Here is a 20688-nt window from a genome sequence, read left to right as displayed (position 1 = left end):
GGTCTGTAATTGCTTGGATCCTCGCAGTCTAGATTTGGTTTTTTCAATAGAGGCATAATCGATATAATTTTCCAGTTATCTGGAAAGGTGTTAGTTCTTAGGTTTTGAGCAAATAGTTTTTCTAGAGACAGGCTCAGCTGTTCTGGGCAGATTTGCATTATTTTAGGTGGGCAAGGGTCCATTGGGCTGCCTGAATTAGTGGTGAGCACCTCTTTCCGAATTTGATCTGCTGTAAGAGGGATGAAATGGAACAATATGGGTTGGGCTGATAGTTCCACTGGATTTGTTGGGTGTGGGGTGTTCAAACAGGCACCAAAGAAGCATCTTGCCGGCCTGCATTTTCAAGGCTCCCGCTGGACCCAGAAGAATCTGCGACACAGGACACGGACTACCAGACATCACCGAGGCCGACACGAGTCCCCAGGAAAGCTGAGACCTGTAGCCATCACGAGAGACCGGAACTCCTGGACATCCAGCACATTTGCTAGAGCATCGACTTCCCGAGCTTTCCCGAACTTGTGCATTGGACTACTTGTAGCCAAGCCCTGAGCACCTTTTGCACTGAAGCTTGGAGGCATACACTCCACGAGTGTTCCGTGGGCCAGCTTCTTGCATTCCTGCTCGAGGCCCCTTCGCGATCCCTGGTCGGTCGACTGGTGAGACCCCACAAAGAAATCTACTTTGTTTCTTGGGCTTCCCTGGTTGCTCCAGACGTGCCTTGACTCCCGTCCGAAGGGTGAGTCCCTCAGACCTTGCTGGTCCGCTCCGAAGCCAATCTTGTCATCTTGCATGGGTTGCTGTTGCCAAGGCTTGTTGGGTCCAATCCGGATACCGACGCTGCAGCACTCGACATCCGATTTGGGACAGCTCAAATCCAGCCCTTGGTTGTCGTCGACGCCTCATGGTCCTCGTGGATGAAGAGTCAAGCTTCACCTACATCAAATGAAATCACCCGACATCGGCTGGCATCTTCTTGTCGCCTTAATGTGAACAACAAGGGCCCCTGTTAGAAACTGAATTTGTAATACAGGGAATTAACAGTGTGAGAAAAATATAAACAATTGATAATACATGCAGGGAGGAGGGAAGTAGAAAGCACAAGCCCAAAATTGAAAAAACAAACTTGCATTTATTGCTAAGTATACATATTCATGTTAAAAACATCTAATACAAAAACATAAAAGCCAGGTAATCATGTAAATAATCAATTGTAATCGATTCTTGTATTTATAGCACGATTACATGGACAGTGTTAAAACAGTGGCGAACAATATAAGTCATCGACGCGCGTTTCGGCGTTATCACGGGAACGCCTTCTTCAGGAGCCACAATACATTCAAGTTCGTTAAAAAAGACGAAGTTAAGCGTCTGGGTACAAAGGAGGCCAAATGTCAGTCTCCAGTATGAATATTATCAAAAATAATCAGTAGCGTGAACCACAGTGCGCCGCACTCAGAATAACTGCTAGCGTCCAGCACCAATGTTTTCCGTACGAATATGGATTATGATAACGTAAATAAGAGGGAGCCACGCTCTGGATATCTGCTCTTGTTCACCTTTTCTAGTTTCAGTACGAATATGTTAGGCGATGCACAATGACATCAACCTGCGGGGGCCAAGGTCCGGATACCTGTTGGCGTCCCGTAGCCGTTGGAAGTGTATCTTCGGTGCGATTATATTGAAGGGCGAACAATAGCATCAACCTGCGGGTGCCGCGTTTAGACTATCTGCAGGCGTCCCACAGCCGTTGGAAGAATATCCTCGGTACGATTACGATGGAAACCGAACCGTGACATCAACCTGAGGGAGCCACGTCTAGGATATTCGATAGCGTCCCGCAGCCGTTGGAAATAATGGTCACTTTTGGATCTATCCGGACACTCTTCTTCTGGTCGCTTGCAGCACTTCTTTGCAGCTCTCCCCAGGAAACGACAACGAAACCCGACACGAAAAGACAACTATGAACTCGGCTTCCCTGGGTGAGGTAACACGAGTACTTCGGTGCGCCCGTGGGTCTTGACTCTTGAAGTGTCCAGTACTGAAGGGGTTTTACCGTAGTCCACTCCTAAGTGTCCTTATTCTTTAAAATTCTAACATTAACTTTCTCCATAGAAGTCAATGGTGATTTGCGGTTGTGTTTAGACACTGGTCACCATTATTTCCAACGGCTGCGGGACGCTATCGAATATCCTAGACGTGGCTCCCTCAGGTTGATGTCACGGTTCGGTTTCCATCGTAATCGTACCGAGGATATTCTTCCAACGGCTGTGGGACGCCTGCAGATAGTCTAAACGCGGCACCCGCAGGTTGATGCTATTGTTCACCCTTCAATATAATCGCACCAAAGATACACTTCCAACAGCTACGGGACGCCAACAGGTATCCGGACCTTGGCCCCCGCAGGTTGATGTCATTGTGCATCGCCTAACATATTTGTACTGAAACTAGAAAAGGTGAACAAGAGCAGATATCCAGAGCGTGGCTCCCTCTTATTTACGTTATCATAATCCATATTCGTACGGAAAACATTGGTGCTGGACGCTAGCAGTTATTCTGAGTGCGGCGCACTGTGGTTCACGCTACTGATTATTTTTGATAATATTCATACTGGAGACTGACATTTGGCCTCCTTTGTACCCAGACGCATAACTTCGTCTTTTTTAACGAACTTGAATGTATTGTGGCTCCTGAAGAAGGCGTTCCCGTGATAACGCCGAAACGCGCGTCGATGACTTATATTGTTCGCCACTGTTTTAACACTGTCCATGTAATCGTGCTATAAATACAAGAATCGATTACAATTGATTATTTACATGATTACCTGGCTTTTATGTTTTTGTATTAGATGTTTTTAACATGAATATGTATACTTAGCAATAAATGCAAGTTTGTTTTTTCAATTTTGGGCTTGTGCTTTCTACTTCCCCCCTCCCTGCATGTATTATCAATTGTTTATATTTTTCTCACATCTTCTTGTCGCCTTCCTGGTCACTGGCTAGTGACCCAGACTCTGTCCCCTCTGCTTTCAGGTTCTTCAGATCTGCGATCCACTTTTGGATCTATCCGGACACTCTTCTTCTGGTCGCTTGCAGCACTTCTTTGCAGCTCTCCCCAGGAAACGACAACGAAACCCGACACGAAAAGACAACTATGAACTCGGCTTCCCTGGGTGAGGTAACACGAGTACTTCGGTGCGCCCGTGGGTCTTGACTCTTGAAGTGTCCAGTACTGAAGGGGTTTTACCGTAGTCCACTCCTAAGTGTCCTTATTCTTTAAAATTCTAACATTATCTTTCTCCATAGAAGTCAATGGTGATTCGCGGTTGTGTTTAGACACTGCACACGTACCCCGTGGGTCTCCTGCGTCCCTACCTTCGGTGGTTCCTGTTTGCCCCAGCTGTTCTACAGCCCTAGGCCTTGTCTCTATGATCACAGCGGTACTTATACTACTTTCTTAGTATATGGTTTATGAGGCCACTAGGGCAAAACGTATACTGTGCTAATTTACTGTGTGCTATTTAAGTTATTGTATTGTACTTTTGCCTCTAGCTTCATAAGGATACTAGAGGGGTGTGTTTATAATAAATACATATATTTTTTTTATATACCTGGTGTGGTTCTCCTTTCATTTGATCATTCATGAGATTATAGACTGGTAAAACAAGCTGCTTTACATTCCTTCAAGACTTAGCCTGCCCCTGCCTTTATCTCCTCTTGTTTGCACGCCTATGTTCCTTCCCGTCACCTCAGATCTTCGTCCCACAATCTTCTGATCACTCCCAGGTTCAACCGCAAGAAACATGGGGGTGCTTGTTTCTCTTTTCTTGCTCCCGCTACCTGGAACTCCCTCCCTCTTGTTATACGTCTGTCCACCGACTATCCTTGTTTTCGCAATTCTTTGAAAACCCACCTGTTCCGTCTGGCCCACGGTTAGCTGCCCTGACCCTGAATGTTCTTCTCCCACCTGGTCTCGAGCGCCAAGAAACCAATTGGTGTATGTGCGCGGTACCAAATCCCTTTTAATAATAATAATAATAGCCTGAAGGCTTCTCTCCACAGCTACCACTAGGATAGCTTTCTATAAAGGTTGTCTTTAAACCTACCATCAATAAGGGTCGTTTGGACTGGTGCATGGTGCCCACTGGAATAGTGGACAGAATATGCCAGGCCAACTTCTCACAGTGAGCTCTACAGCATTTTGAAATGTGCTTGGAGCAACAGCTTGAGCTGCTGAATTGATGAAAACGCTCTGCAGGGGATTGCTCAAGACCTGGCTTTTCGACGGAGAGGCAGCACCCTCAGCGCCCAGATATTATTGGGGTACGCTTTATAAATGCTGATTGATTGATTGCTGAGGTCAGAGAGTCCATGCCTGCTGGAGGGCAAGGGTCAGTTGGTGTCCCGGATTTAACCTTGATCACAAATTCAGGGTGATTGTTTATTTCTTCAAACAAGGATAAGGTGGTTGAGTTCTTTCAGACTTAACTTCAGAATTACTGCTGCTGTATTTGTTTATACTATCTTCGAAGACTTTTTTTGTTAAGTATTTAAATTGTCACAGAATGGCTCGATAGGAGTCAGGGAAGTTTTTATTTCAGCTGAGGGCGACAAATCAATCAGGATGTAAAACAAGTTTTTAATTATTTGCCTATTAAAAGGACTTTGCATGGAACGGGTGTGCCTTTATATTCCTCAAGCTCAATTTTAAATTTGGTTTTGCTCTCTCTTTATCATCTTTTTCCTGCCAGTGTCGATGCAATGTAGGTTTTGCCTCCTTTAACTCTGGCTTGTACCAGGGCACTGGTCTGGTGCGGTTTATAACACGCTGTTGGATTTGCAGGGGTGTGGGTCACTAGCATGTCTGAGCCACAGAGTGAGAATAGAATGCCTTCAATTGAATGTAAGAGGGGGGAGGTGTTTGAAAGTGTTGATCACACTGGTCTGTATTTATTTTTCGCCATTTGCATATGGTTTTAATTTCCTGCTTGTGGATCAAGTTAGAAAAATCTACCAGAATACAAAAGCTGATCAAATACTGATTGGACCATATGCAAGAAGGGATGATTATATTGGGTCGATTCAAATTGTAAGCCCATATCAGATCTAAGGGATTTCGTTTTTTGTGAGCGGAGCATGTAATGTGCTGGTGTAAACTCAACAACACCATTAACTCATCAAATTCATTATCTTTAGCGTCCAAGTTGTAGTCATCAATTCCAAACTTGAGAAAGGGAAGCAGATCTACCCCTTCAGTATGAGTAATTTGTAAAAGAGATGTGTGGATCCACTGGTGAATAATTGCTGCTATCTCACTTCTTCCTCTGAGCTTGTTCTCTTTTGGTTATCTTTGGGTATGGCTTCTGGAGATCTGGAGTAGATTCCTCTGACAACCAGGTTTCAGTTAAGAACAGGATATCCGGCTTAGGAGATTCTAATAATTTGAGTATTTCTACCTTATCTTTGCCTAGGGAGAATGGGTTTAGTAAAGCTGCTTTCAACGACTCCTCAATCTGAGGATGTAGAAGAGTTTTATTGTTTGTTGGTCCAGAGTGAGGGCTGTTGAGTACCAGATTATTCGATATGTGTGGCTCGCATACACGCCATTTGCTTCTAAAATCGAGATAAGTCGAGATACTAAAATCTGTGAACCTGGAAAGACAATAGATCTTATGCTGAAGATGAGAAATATTGAGTATACTACGTGATTCCTGGTCCTAGCGAATGCAGCCAGGTGTGCCTGGCAGCAGGCAGGCTTGTCTTTGGCAAAATGCTTGCAACACACACGCAAAATGTTTGCAACAAACACGCACACAAAATAAATTGCTCTTTAAAAAGTTCATTCAATTGTGTACTCACAGATGTGACAAAAAACTCCAACTCTCACTTGTACAGCCTCACACCTTATTTATAAATGTATTAATGTAATAAACCAGATCTCTTAACCACTTCTTCAATGCTGCACAATTACACATGCATTGTGCTCTGTCGTGCACACACACACACGTGAAACACAATTGATCTCCAGGCACAAAGACCTACACACTGGAAATAAGTAATCAGACGGATCAGTCGCTTACACGCTCATATATAATGTATCCACCCAAGAGGAACAATTAAAAACAAGCACATACACACTGTCTCGCACACACAAATCACTTTTCCATACATTTTGTAGTGAAAGATTAGGCTTCGTCCAGGCCATTCACAGCCATCACCTACTCTAAGAGACCTACACACAGGGTGGGCACAAGGCGGGCACAGATCTGCACAGTCACATGTAACACCTCAAATAATCACGGCTAACACTTCACACAAAGTTCTTGCAGTCTCTTCAACAGAGCTGTGACATCCAGGGGTCTCTGAGGCAACACCCAATGTGGAATGCTGCGGAGGGAGTTGGTAGGTGTCACTATCTGAGGAGGAAGCAGATCTGTGGGTGGAGCATTCTGTAAGAAATAAACTCTTCCTTTCTATCACCGCCATGGACACACTGTGGAAAAGTAAATGTTGCCATGTTCTGTGTCCCTACGTGTTCCCCATCCTATGTTGTATGTGCATGATTAATATGCATATGTATTCTCCGTGATCGATTAAAGACGCAATTACAGTTGTGTCCATCTCTAGTATGCCAGTTTCCAGTTCTCGTGAAAGCTACGAGTATTAGGCCTATGTAAAGTTACGTTGCCACGTTTTCTCAGTGTGCACGTTATTTCATTGTAAAGTCGCCGTTTCTAGGCCTCAAAAGGGCCCGGACACCAGATTCAGCTCCTATCTCCTGAGCCCTCGCTGAGGAGCGATACAGCCCCCACCTGTATCCCTGACCCTTCACTTACTTCCTGCCTCACAGTGCCCGGCTCGGCCTGGCTCTGCCTGCCAGTCTGCCAAGAGTATGTTATGATTCTAGTTATCAGTCCAGCTCTCCTTCTCTGCATTCCTAAGCTACTGAATCGCATCAATAGTTTCAGTCATCGTCTAGCCTTTACGTCTCCATGTAAGAGAAATACTGTATTTATGGTCATTTAATATTCCTCAACACGCACTACATGTAGAATAATGCATGCACCAGTCTTAGTGTCTGTTAGCCTTTGCCCTGATAACTTTTGGATTCTATCAACATGTTCTCTAAACATCAGATACTAGATAGTGTTTAGGTACATGTCGCCCTGACTCTCCAGACTTCAGTCTCTGCTCCTAGCGCAGAAGTCATAGCCCCCAGCTTCTCCTAGTAACACGTCATTGTCAGTTTGCGCGCACCACTAGGTTAGAGGTTCCAGCTCCTTAGGTAGCCCCCTCCATGTTTCCGCCCCATTTTATGACATATTCTGTTACGTTTACATCACATGTCTATGTTCACGCCTCTTGTTACACCTACTTTCACCCTTATCTTTCGCGACTGCTATTGACCACACCCACTGCTCCGCCTATTGTATGTACTGTAATGCAATTGTTTTAGTATATATACTTGTGCACTGTTATTAAATGTTACGCCGATTCCGATCCTGCCCCCGGCAGCGCTGCCATCCTAGTCCTGTGCAGGTTGTCCTGTTCCTGTCCTTTATGCTGTATTAAAACCTGCAAACTCCTACTACCTCGAATCTTGACTCTTATTTATTGAGCTATCTGTTATTACTATATCCAGTCAAAAATAGATCCGGTATTATTTATTTATATACCACATAATGGCGCCCGAATAGGGACTTGCCCTTTCCCCACGCGCCGGTGAAGCCACGCAAGCCCCCTGATCCTCTGCAGCCGTGACGGAACCATACCGGCCACGTGCAGATATTTCTGCTTCAAGTATCCCTCAGGCCCACGGAGGAGACGGAGGTTGCGGTCCAGCATCCAGACGAGGCGGTGGAGGAACGCGGCGAGTCCCGACCAGAGCCCAAGCCGAGAGTCCAAGGTCCGAGGTATCCGGAGGCCCACCCGTAACAGAAGTCCGAAGTGTGTCCGTCCGGCGTCGTAGCAGTCCAGTCCAGTCCAGTCCAGTCCGAGGCCTTCCGTTCTTGCTGCCCGGTGAGTACCGTTGCTGGGGTAGTATCTAGACAGGGTCAATCTAATTGACTCTGGTCCGTGGGTTTGGTGGTACACAGATCCAACACGAAGTGTCCACTTAGGTGGATGCGGGTCCTGACGCGTCTCTTTATGAGACCGGTAAGTTTCGTACTGTTTCATCAGTGCATCTAGTTTTTGTTCTAGTCAGTTCTGTTCTCGAGAAAATTCATGTATTCTGTTTTCAGTATTCCAGGTAGTATTTTGTCAAGACTGTTATTTTAAAATGTCATTCATGTATTTTAATGTCGTGGAATGAAAGTGGTGTAATTATCGTGTTCATTGTGTATTGTATTGTGTCTAGATTACAGTCCAGTCATGCCTTTGTTTTCCAAACTACGTCAGTTAAAAACTAGAAAAGGTCTGTTAGAAGAAGCAGTTCCTGTCCCGCCTAGGGACAGTCCAGGTCATTTTATGTATCAAAAGCATGGCATAAGTGCCATATTGTATCTAGATTTATGGGTGGAGTACACCAAAGAGTTAGAGGAAAAGTATAGATGGCCCGTATCAGGTACGTGGGATGCCGAGTGCATCATGCGAGTAGAAGAAGCATTATGGAAAAAGAAAGCCAGACAGTCACAGAAAGATGCCATCGAGTTATGGCGCAAAGAATCTCATAAAAGAACCGAAAAAGAAATCAGAAAGTCAGAATTAAGTAGAGAATCCATAGAAAGAGCCCAAGAAAGGGAATTAATCGAAATAGGTGAACGAGTTAAAACCGAACAGTCAGACAGACAGAGGAAAGCCCTCATTAAGGGTATGTATCCTCTTCTTGCCGAGGGCTTGCCAAAAGCGACCCCGGAGGCATCCAGTAATTTTCTGCCACCATTAGTTCCGACCAAGCTACGTCACAAACCGACCGCAGCTGATATTTTTATCTCGTCCTATTTGGACGACACAGTCCCAGAATATGCAAATCCTGTTCCGTCAGTTCCTGTAAATGATGAAATTCCTGCTCCTCCAGTCACCAGGGCACCTGTTGCAGTACCTGCTACGGTACCCCCGGTCCAGCCCGTAGTACAACTTCCCGCCACATCAGTCACTCTGCCAGCACGAAGAGTATCAGTCGACGATTCCAGTTTAGGGGCCGCAGGAGGAGGTCCTCCTGGTACCCCGCCGCCACACCAACGTGTAACGTTAGTCGAGTTACATGAACGTGCGTTACAGCGTATGCCCAAATATAAGTCAGTTGCAGAAATCCGACGAGCTCTTACTGAATGCCGCTATGATCCAGTCACAGGCGATGATAGTACGGTTATATATTCCATACGTGTAAGACGGGTGACCGGGTATTTGGACACCCTACCGGATATGAAAGAAGATCTAGACAGAATATATCGTTTCATCCGTACAGGGGATGATCCAGAAAGTATTGGCGAAGCCATGTCTCAAAGGAAAGCTGAGATCCAGCTCATGATATTAAAATTTCTGATTAATTGTTTAATAAGGGAACAAGATTATCCGACCAAAGATCCGGCCGAAATGAGAACCCTGACCAGGTGGAGTGATAATATAGCCGAGGGTAAGCACAGAACCATCAGTAGTATAGAGAGTATGTACAAGAAAATTCGTAAGGAAATAATAAGGTTACACGAACAACGTAAAACAGCACAAGTAAGTGAGAAAGAGAATGACTCTCCTACCGAAGAGGTAGAGGACGAGAATCCCGCCAGAATAGCGTATGTAGGTAAATCTAGATTTCCAGGCCGACATTTACGCCTAGAACACAAGAAAGTCTTTCATCATCCAGCACCAGAACAAGGCTCTCTAGAACAAGTGTTTCAAGCTACCGATCACATTCTGAAATCACGAATCGGTTATAGTGAGTTAAGTACTATGCATAAACAAGAACTAGTCCGATCAGCAGTCCGATGGGTTACTGATTCTACCACCTTTCCAGACGAAATAGTGGCACAAATGTTTCTGAAACTGCCCCCAGCCGAGCAGCGACTGGTGGGTATGTATATGATTCAGCACCTCATCACATTGTATGAGGGTCAACATTCTGATCCAGGTCCGTTACATGATGTCCTGAACGAGTTACTCCAGTATAGATGGAAAGGTTTAGGTACCGATTTAATTAGTGTCATTCTAGAACAGCGTCATAAATATAGTATGTTTTTGAACCCGCATTTTGTTCACGTCTCACCTCCAGAAAGTAAACCGTTTTACATAGATAGACAGAATCCGTTACGAGAAGTACACCCAGTCAGGACAGCAGATGGTGAAATGCAACGAGTATTTATTTATACCCCGATTACAAAGATGGAACTCTTAGAGATGAAGAAATTAATCCCCTGTCACGACAAAGATCCAGCAGGGTTCCACCGAGAGTTAAAGGACATGCTCCGTATGGGAGAATATACGTATCCAGATATTATTAAAATGCTAAAGGTCCTGTTGCCCGCAGGGGTATACGAAAAACTCAAGGAAAAAGAATGGGAGGTGGGAGAGAAAAAGATCGATTGGGCAGTTCTAGAAGCTGAAGATAAGATACGAGTACCAGGTACCGGTCTTGGAGAGAAATGTAAAGAATTACCAGAACTGTTGATACAAGTTTTGCCCAGATTGTTAGCCACTAAAAAGGAAGACTGGGATGCAATCTCAGCCTGTAAACAGAAACAAGATGAAGACACTAGTGATTTTTATTCTAGATTTGAAAAATGTTTCATTATAAACAGTGGATTGAAGACGAGTAGCGAGTCATACCCTCATCTTTTTGTTACTAAACTAGTCGAGAATTCAAGTCCACAAGTTAAGAATCGAGTTTTGAAAGTCGAAAGTACATGGCAAGCTAGTACCCCGTCCCAGATGTTACAGATGCTCCAGTATCACCAGAATAGAATAAGAGAAGAGCAAGAACACGAGAGAAGACGTATGAAAGACACGAAAATGAAAGTACTAGTTGCACAATCTGTTCCTCAAGACAGTCAGAAGAGGGGTCCGAATCAAGTCAGTCATCCTGCAGCTCCCGTTAAAGGGACATGCAATTATTGTAAACAGCCAGGTCATTTTATAAACGAGTGTGCAGTTCTGAAACATAATATAGCCACTGGTAAGACTAAAGAAAGACCACGTCCGCCTAGACAAGAACAAGTTTCACAGACTTCTCAGCCACAGAATGCACAACAGACAGTACCAGCACCGCAGCCTATCGCTGCAACACAGCATGTTACACAGCAGATGTATCAGTATGCTCAGACAGAGTATCCAGAGTACCAACAATACTCATGAAACAGCCTAGAGAGGGAGGTAGGCTTGCCTCTCATCGAGATTCCTGTAGATCAAGAAGGTCCCTATATTCATAGTCAAATATTAGGAAAAGACAGAAAGTTTCTGATTGATACAGGGGCAAGTAGGACTACCATAAGTCACGACGAGGTTCCAGGGGCTCCGCTCTCAGGCTCTAGAAATGTTTCCCTTGGATTTTCAGGAAAGCCTATTGTGAACGAGATTTCAAAGCCAGTTATTCTAGAAATAGGTCCATTGTCCCGCACTACTGATCTATTACTTACAAAATCATGTCCGGAAAATCTGTTAGGCATTAAGACACTGAAAGAACTAGGTGCAGTTATTTGCTGTTCCCCAGAGGGAATACGTTTGTTTTTACGTGACTTCAAGGGTCACTATGTATTACGAGATTTTGATCCGAGATTGTCTAATGTCCTGCAGCATCTATGGGCGCAAGGTCCAACTGATGTAGGTTACATGCAAATCACACCCCATCGTGTGACTCTCAAACACGGTGTAGTGTTACCACGAATCAGACAGTACAGATTACCACCTGAGGCTGTAGCAGCCTTATCTAAAATAATTGACGAGCTCATGGCTCAAGGAGTAGTTGTAGAAACTGACTCCAATGTATGTAATTCTCCGATCATTCCAGTCATGAAACGTACTGATCCAAATGCACCCCCAGTATATCGATTAGTGATTGACCTTCGAGAACTCAATAAATGTATTATTCCCCAGTACCCAGTTGTTCCAGATATTTCATCCCTGTTGACAGCCATTGATTCTGAGGCAATATTCTTTACCGTAATTGACCTCAAGAACGCGTTTTTCAGTGTCCCCATTCATCCGGACAGCCAGTACCTTTTTGGTTTCTGTTTAAATGGAAGGAGCTATAAATTCACACGAGCTCCTCAAGGTTTCACAGAAAGTCCTAGCATTTACAGTCAAGCACTTAAGAGACAACTAGACAACATTCACATGCCAACTGACACTGCCCTGCTACAGTATGTCGATGATCTACTGATCACAGCCCGTTCTGAACGTGCTTGCGAGCGAGCATCACTTACAGTCTTGTATTTCCTTGCCGAGATGGGGCACAAGGTATCCCCTTCAAAGCTTCAATTCTGTGTCCAGCAAGTGATCTACTTGGGCCACTTACTGTCCAAGTGGGGTAGGCAGTTGACACCCGATCGTATCCAGTTAATAGCGAGTCTTCCTCAGCCCAAGACACAGAAGGAGGTACGTGCTTTTATCGGCCTTACTTCTTATTGCAGACAATGGATTCCTCAGTATGCATTTCTAGCCAAGCCACTGATACAGTTAACGACACAGGAGGCAGCCGTATCGACTGTCCTCCCTTGGACATCTGAACATACACTTAGTTTCAATGAGTTAAAGAAAGCTCTATGTCAAGCTCCTGTTCTAGCTACACCAAACTACAGTAAGCCTTTTACACTTTTTGTTACAGAACGTGATGGTACAGCATTATCTGTTCTTACACAAGATCAAGCAGGACAATACAAGCCTTGTGCTTATTTTTCGAGCACATTAGATCCAGTAGCCCAGGCTCTGCCTGTGTGCCTCAAGTCAGTTGCAGCCACAGCACTAGCTATCAGACAAAGTGATTCCATAGTATTAGGACACTCCTTGACAGTACAAGTTCCACATTCCGTGGAAGTTCTTTTAAACCGAACACAGACTCAGCACTTGACAGTTGCACGTTTAACAGGTTATGAACTGACACTGTTCCAGCCACACATAGAAATCAGACGCTGCAACGTTCTAAATCCCGCTACACTGTTACCGTCAGTTAATTCAAATCCTGCCACACACGACTGTGTGGAGGTAGTTAACACTATGACTAAGCCCAGACAAGATCTGACAGATATTCCATTACCAGATCCTGACCTGACACTTTATGTGGATGGTTCATGTATGAGAACAAGTACAGGAGAACTAGTAGCCGCGTATGCAGTGACTACTGACACTGAAGTTATAGAAACGCACCGTATTGACACCCTGTCTGCTCAAGCAGCAGAGCTAGTTGCTCTGACACAAGCCTGCATACACGCCAAGAACCTGAAAGTCAATGTTTACACAGATTCATGCTACGCATTTGGAGTCGTACACGACTTTGGAGTGCTCTGGCAGGAGAGAGGTTTCATGACTTCTCATGGAACCAAGATTCAGCATGGTCTCCTTATTCAAGCTCTGTTAGATGCCATACATTTACCGACATCCATTGCCATCATGAAATGCAAAGCACACACGAAAGTTACAGACATTATTTCTCAAGGTAATGATCTAGCAGATCGAACAGCCAAGCTTACAGCACAGACTCCAGACATGTCAGTTAATCCGACACCGACACATACTCCAGATCCGACTACTAGTATGACAGTTAAGGACCCCACTCAAGATGTCATAGATATCCAGTTACATGCTACTCCCGATGAAATCAAGAAATGGTCCGAACAAGGAGGGGTCCAGACAGATCAGGGATGGGTAACGAAGGGGAAAGCCACATGGTTTCTCCCCGACTCTATGGTTCAAGTCATTATCAATACCGCACATAGTCCAGCACACTTAGGAGAAAAAGTCATGTTAGACAGTATCCAGAACATTTGGTTTAACAAGCATTTACGAGCTGCAGCCAAGCAGAAAGTCCGTACCTGTATGATATGTTGCCAGTTTAATCCAGGTAAAAGTGTCCCGGTGGAACAAGGTGGATTCCAGCCCCCTGACCACCCTTTTGAAGTCCTCCAGATGGATTATATTCAGATGGAGCGATGTCGAGGTTTCAAGTATGTCCTTGTAGTTGTATGCGCTTTGTCCAGGTGGACAGAAGCATATCCAGTCCCAGATTACACAGCCGCGACCACTGCCAAGCAGTTGGTTCGTGAATTCTTCCCCCGCTATGGACTCCCTAGGGTCGTATATTCTGATAACGGCCAGCCATTCTCATCTGAACTGATGAAACACGTTTCCCTGTTGTTAGGATACCAGTGGAAGTTCCATTGTGTACGCCATCCTGAAGCAGCCGGTCTCGTAGAGAGACATAATCAAACCTTGAAAATACGTATTGCTAAAGTCTGTAAAGAGAAAGGTGTGGACTGGCTAGTAGCTCTGCCAGTCGCTCTGTTTTATATGCGCATGGTCGCACATTCCAGATCAGGTCTGTCCCCGTACGAGGTCGTTTTTGGCCGCCCCCCGAATATGTGGGGTACACCTAGACCCCGAAGTATTACAGATGTTTCAAGTAATATGCTGACAGATTACCTAGCTTCCTTGATGTCTGCCCTACACTCTTGTCGTTCACAGGTTGCCGCCGCATTTCCAGACAATACCGAGGTGGCACCGCATGAAATCGTTCCCGGAAGTCTGGTTCTCGTAAGGAACTTTGACCGTTCAAGTCCGCTGGAGCCCCGCTGGAAGGAGCCCAAGCAAGTCCTCCTGGCCACCCGTACTGCCGTCAAGCTGGAAGGCAGGAAGGGCTGGGTGCATTTGTCGCATGTAAAGAAGTTTTATGGACTAAAGACTGTTTCCAAGAACATTTCCGAGGATTTTAAAGACTGCCAAAGTACTATTCTCAAGGACTGTCCCGCAAAAGACACTGATTCAAAGCCCTCCCTGTTAGAGAAAACTCCGCAGCAGGAGTATAAGTTGAAATTAAGGTCTAGTAAAATAAGTCAGCCAGTTTGATTGTCTAAGTCCTCCCCTAGGTGAATCGGTTAGACCGGTTTCTGACATGTATAAAATAGACCCCCATAGAGAGAGAGTTAGTGAGAACTCTAAAAGTTGCATTATTATTTTATGTTTCCTGCTATATCTCAGCCTTATGATTACCTGCACGAGTTATGCATTGCATTTATGTTTTCCAATTTCTCATGTAAATAAGTCTTCTAATACTACAGTAGAGCATACGTTTAGTGATCTGCCTCCTCATGAACTATCTTATCGTCTTGCTATGCGAAATAATTCCTTTATCCGCATGTTACATTATTCACACCAGACCAGCAATGCCACTAATTGTTGGGTGTGTGGTCGACTCCCCCCTTTCCAGACACCGAAGGGAGTTCTGCCACTCTTTCCTTATCCATTTTCACATACTGGTTCGTGTGGAGCATGGTCCACGTTAACGTCATCCTCAACTGATATGTCCTTCCTGAACAGTACATGTTTTCCAGACAAGCAAGGTCTTCCCCACAGAACAGGGTTAGATCTAGAAAATGAAGTTTATAATTTGGGTAATTATTCTTCGGATGTTATGGTCCTGAATGTTCAGTCTGATTCTACTCCGGACTTACCTGCTATGTCAGTACTACCAGTCAAAGGCGAATTATGTGTCAGAAATAATGGTTCCGTACATGTAGGACATAGTGATTGTACTACTATTGTCAAGTATAGTGACAGTGGGAAATCTATTTTCAAAGCTTCACGTCATTCTTATTTTGTTTGTGGTCAGACCGCATATGTTCGTCTGCCCCTCGATTGGGAGGGAACTTGTTACATTGCCTTCCTACTGCCACCAGTTTTCCTAGCCCCACCTGACTATCATAGGAACTCCCACCTAGTACATACTAGACACAAGAGAGACCTCCCGATTGTCGATTATACTGAAACTGCTCTAGAACAATACATAGATATCAATAAAGGTGTCTTTCCCTACTTAGGTACTGTCGTGAATAGTAAATTGATACGTAGATTGACCAGAACACTTGAAGCAGTAGTGATTGAGACTACCTCTGCTCTAGGTAACTTAACCGAAGAGCAATCTTTTATGAGAATTGTCGTGCTCCAGAATCGTCTCGTCCTTGACGTCATACTGGCCGATAGGGGCGGGGCATGTAGAGTCATCGGATCTAGTTGCTGCATTTTCATTCCTAATAACGCGCCGTCCGTTTATTCAGCTATAACCAGACTGCATAAAATTGCCCATCTGTTACACCAAAATCCAGGCACCTGGACATGGTCCGGTTGGTTCTGGAGTGTAATTTCTGCCTGGGGATGGAAAGTGTTGTCCTTTCTAGGTATTGCAGTAGCCATCACATTCAGTTGCTGCCTCTGTATACAATGTGGCCCTGCGATTTGCGGCATTTGTGCTACCTCTTGTATTCCTAGTCCCAAGTCCCGTCCTAAATCCCGTTCCAAGACAATTCGAGACGAGCAAATGATACTTTATGAGATGATAGATGGTATCATGAATATTGATGTTTCCTGATGGAAACGTAGTGACAAGGAGGGAATGTGGAAAAGTAAATTTTGCCATGTTCTGTGTCCCTACGTGTTCCCCATCCTATGTTGTATGTGCATGATTAATATGCATATGTATTCTCCGTGATCGATTAAAGACGCAATTACAGTTGTGTCCATCTCTAGTATGCCAGTTTCCAGTTCTCGTGAAAGCTACGAGTATTAGGCCTATGTAAAGTTACGTTGCCACGTTTTCTCAGTGTGCACGTTATTTCATTGTAAAGTCCCCGTTTCTAGGCCTCAAAAGGGCCCGGACACCAGATTCAGCTCCTATCTCCTGAGCCCTCGCTGAGGAGCGATACAGCCCCCACCTGTATCCCTGACCCTTCACTTACTTCCTGCCTCACAGTGCCCGGCTCGGCCTGGCTCTGCCTGCCAGTCTGCCAAGAGTATGTTATGATTCTAGTTATCAGTCCAGCTCTCCTTCTCTGCATTCCTAAGCTACTGAATCGCATCAATAGTTTCAGTCATCGTCTAGCCTTTACGTCTCCATGTAAGAGAAATACTGTATTTATGGTCATTTAATATTCCTCAACACGCACTACATGTAGAATAATGCATGCACCAGTCTTAGTGTCTGTTAGCCTTTGCCCTGATAACTTTTGGATTCTATCAACATGTTCTCTAAACATCAGATACTAGATAGTGTTTAGGTACATGTCGCCCTGACTCTCCAGACTTCAGTCTCTGCTCCTAGCGCAGAAGTCATAGCCCCCAGCTTCTCCTAGTAACACGTCATTGTCAGTTTGCGCGCACCACTAGGTTAGAGGTTCCAGCTCCTTAGGTAGCCCCCTCCATGTTTCCGCCCCATTTTATGACATATTCTGTTATGTTTACATCACTTGTCTATGTTCACGCCTCTTGTTACACCTACTTTCACCCTTATCTTTCGCGACTGCTATTGACCACACCCACTGCTCCGCCTATTGTATGTACTGTAATGCAATTGTGTTAGTATATATACTTGTGCACTGTTATTAAATGTTACGCCGATTCCGATCCTGCCCCCGGCAGCGCTGCCATCCTAGTCCTGTGCAGGTTGTCCTGTTCCTGTCCTTTATGCTGTATTAAAACCTGCAAACTCCTACTACCTCGAATCTTGACTCTTATTTATTGAGCTATCTGTTATTACTATATCCAGTCAAAAATAGATCCGGTATTATTTATTTATATACCACAACACAATACTTCATATATTAGCGACGCGCGGAAATATGGAAAAATGTACAAGGGTTCAATATCGCATTGTGAGAGTACTGAGGATCTGTTAATTGTATGTTCAAAAAGCCATTGAAGCAGGTGATAACACAGAGAAACTGTAACTTCTTCAAACACTCCACACATTGCATGCAAGCAGCACACCACAGCACAAACACAACCTGCCCTGCTCTTCACAGCACAAACACAACCTGTGTAGCACTTTACAGCACAAACACAAACTCTGTAGTGTTTAAGGATTACTCTATGTATAGGATTTTATACTGGAATGGTGTGTTTCCAGTACGAATCCTCTGCTAAGACAGCACACACTCCTCTGCCCTATGGTGTAAAGGTGTTGTGTAGCACTAGGTAAATGTAAATGTAGTTGAGCTTATATAGCGCACAGCTACCTGCAGTGGGTTTCCCGGCGCTTGCTTAGGGAACCCGTCCTGGTATTCCCCTGTGAGATAGCAGGGTATCCACAAGGTGAAAGTCAGGCATCCCGCCGCGAGGGGCCGTTGTGGAGATTAAGCAAGCTATTGCCCAGAGTCGCAGAGTGTGAACCCGTGAGTCGAGGAGGCACCGGGGCGAGAATTATCGAGTCCGTGGAATTTTTTAGCCCAAGACCCGCCGAGGCGGGGAATTGAACCCTGGTCCAGGACCGATCTCAGCTTCTGGGTCTGCCGCCTCTAACCCCTGAGCCACACTTCTCCACTAGACTGTGTACTAGTGCAGGGGTAGTGAGCAGCAGCATGCTGTATTTCATAAATCTGGCTCAGCGCTCCTTTCTCCTCCTCGCACATCACAGCGCTGAACCTAACTGCTGCACTGAGTTGCACTAAAAAATAATAAATCTGCTCCGTAGTTTGCATGCATGGTCTGCCCATCCTTAACCCTCACATTCTCTTGTGCATGCGTGGTCTGCCCAGCCTCAACCCTCACATTCTCTTATGCATGCTTAGTCTGCCCAGCTTCAACCCTCACATTCTCTCGTGCATGTGTGGTCTGCCCAGCCTCAACCCTCACATTCTCTTGTGCATGCGTGGTCTGCCCAGCCTCAACCCTCACATTCTCTTATGCATGCTTAGTCTGCCCAGATTCAACCCTCACATTCTCTTGTGCATGCTTGGTATGCCCAGCCTTAACCCTCACCTTCTCTCGTGCATGCTTGGTATGCCCAGCCTTAAACCTCACATTCTCTTGTGCATGGGTGGTCTGCCCAGCCTCAACCCTCACATTCTCTTATGCATGCTTAGTCTGCCCAGCTTCAACCCTCACATTCTCTCGTGCATGTGTGGTCTGCCCAGCCTCAACCCTCACATTCTCTTGTGCATGCATGGTATGCCCAGCCTTAACCCTCACATTCTCTCGTGCATGCTTGGTATGCCCAGCCTTAAACCTCACATTCTCTTGTGCATGCGTGGTCTGCCCAGCCTCAACCTCCACATTTTCATGTGCATGCTTGTTGTGCCCAGACTTAACCCTCACAGTCTCTTGTGCATGCTTGGTCTGCCTAGTCTTAACCCTCACATTCTCCGGCAGCTGGTGGCAATTACAGTGAAATAAGTGAGTTTCATCACTCTCTCCGTACTTCACCTCACTGCCCCGCTTAACCTATCTCTACTTCTCTATGTACCTCCACCCTCTTTTACCTCTGATGTCTTTACCTCAGATTCATCTACCTCACCTCTCATTCAATATACCTCACTCTGTTCCATCTTTCTATATTGCTCTCTCACACCCTTGCCTCTCTTCAGTCTCTGTACCTACATCTAAATCTGTCACTCTTAACCCTGCTCTCTTACACAACTCTCTCTACCTCATCCTATCTGACCTCATCCCTATCTCTGTACCACACTTATTTTGTTTCTCTATAACATCCCTGTATCTCTCCTCCTTCCATTTCACTTCTCACACAAACTCATCTGTAGCTTTACCTCACCTCCATCCTCTCTCACGTCTGTTTACCTAAACCCTCTCACCTTCTCATTCATACCTTTCTGAGCCTCACCATTCTCTTCTCCTTTGAAGCTCATTTCTCTCTACCTCACCTCTCTCTGCCCCACCAACCCCTCTCTCACTACATACATTTTAGATTTAACTCATTATTAGTTTACTGCCTAATCTCTCCATCTCCCTTTCTCACCCTCTACCTCTGTTCCCTTTGCTTCACCTCTCTAAATATATTACTTGTTTCTGGTTACCTCAATTGCTCTACCTCAACCATTAACTATTCTCTCTTTCTTTCTGTCTCACTCACTCTTTCACTAAAACACACATCATTCTCTGGACCTCCTTCTCCATTTCACCTTACCCCCTCCATCTCAACTATCTCTCTCAAACTTTATCTGTCCGGATCGCTCTACCTAACTGTCTCTTCCTCTTTAATGTTCCCAAAACTCGATATGTCCATAATAACATCACCTCTCTTTCTCTAGTTCATCTGTTTTCAAATTCCTCTTTCTACACTTCACCCCTCTCCACTCTCGTTACCTGAAATGTTGTGCTCTACCTCTTCTCACTTTGCACACTCTATCGTGCATTGTCCACTTCTTGCTGCTTTCACCTCTCTCTAATTCACCATTTATATACATTACCTCTCTCTCTCTTCACCTCCCCCCTTGGAAAACTGTCCTCTTCTGCCTCTCTACATTACCTTCTCCATAAACTCTAGCTGTTTCTCTACCTCTCCTTAACATCTTCCTCTACCACTCTTCATCTTTCCATCCAGCTACCTCACATTTATCTATATTCTTTTCCTCATTACCTCACATATCTTTCTACATCATTTCCGTCTCTCCCTTCCACCTCATGTCTCTCGCTCTACTCTTCTCTTTCAGTCTCAGTGCATATCCTGTATCCTGATCGGTCCCATTATCTTCAGGAGGGTCACAGGTGCCTGCCTATCTGGGGAGGTTTATACATATATAGAAGTGAAGACGGACAAGGC

At 45.0% G+C, this 20688-nt stretch overlaps 1 protein-coding gene across 1 annotated transcript in view; it reads right to left on the bottom strand.

The window, feature by feature from the left end:
* The window catches only part of LOC144758940 (uncharacterized), a 111228-nt gene extending 91454 nt beyond the window's left edge, over window positions 1–19774 (bottom strand). The window contains exon 1 of the mRNA XM_078646458.1: window positions 19721–19774. Within this exon, the coding sequence (XP_078502584.1) occupies window positions 19721–19774 (54 nt within the window). The remainder of the gene's footprint in view (window positions 1–19720) is intronic.
* Between the last annotated feature and the right edge of the window lie 914 nt (window positions 19775–20688).

The sequence above is a fragment of the Lissotriton helveticus genome, chromosome 1_1, assembly GCF_964261635.1.
Source record: "Lissotriton helveticus chromosome 1_1, aLisHel1.1, whole genome shotgun sequence".
NCBI classification, from domain to species: domain Eukaryota; kingdom Metazoa; phylum Chordata; class Amphibia; order Caudata; family Salamandridae; genus Lissotriton; species Lissotriton helveticus.
This window is presented reverse-complemented; position numbering and strand designations above follow the sequence as displayed.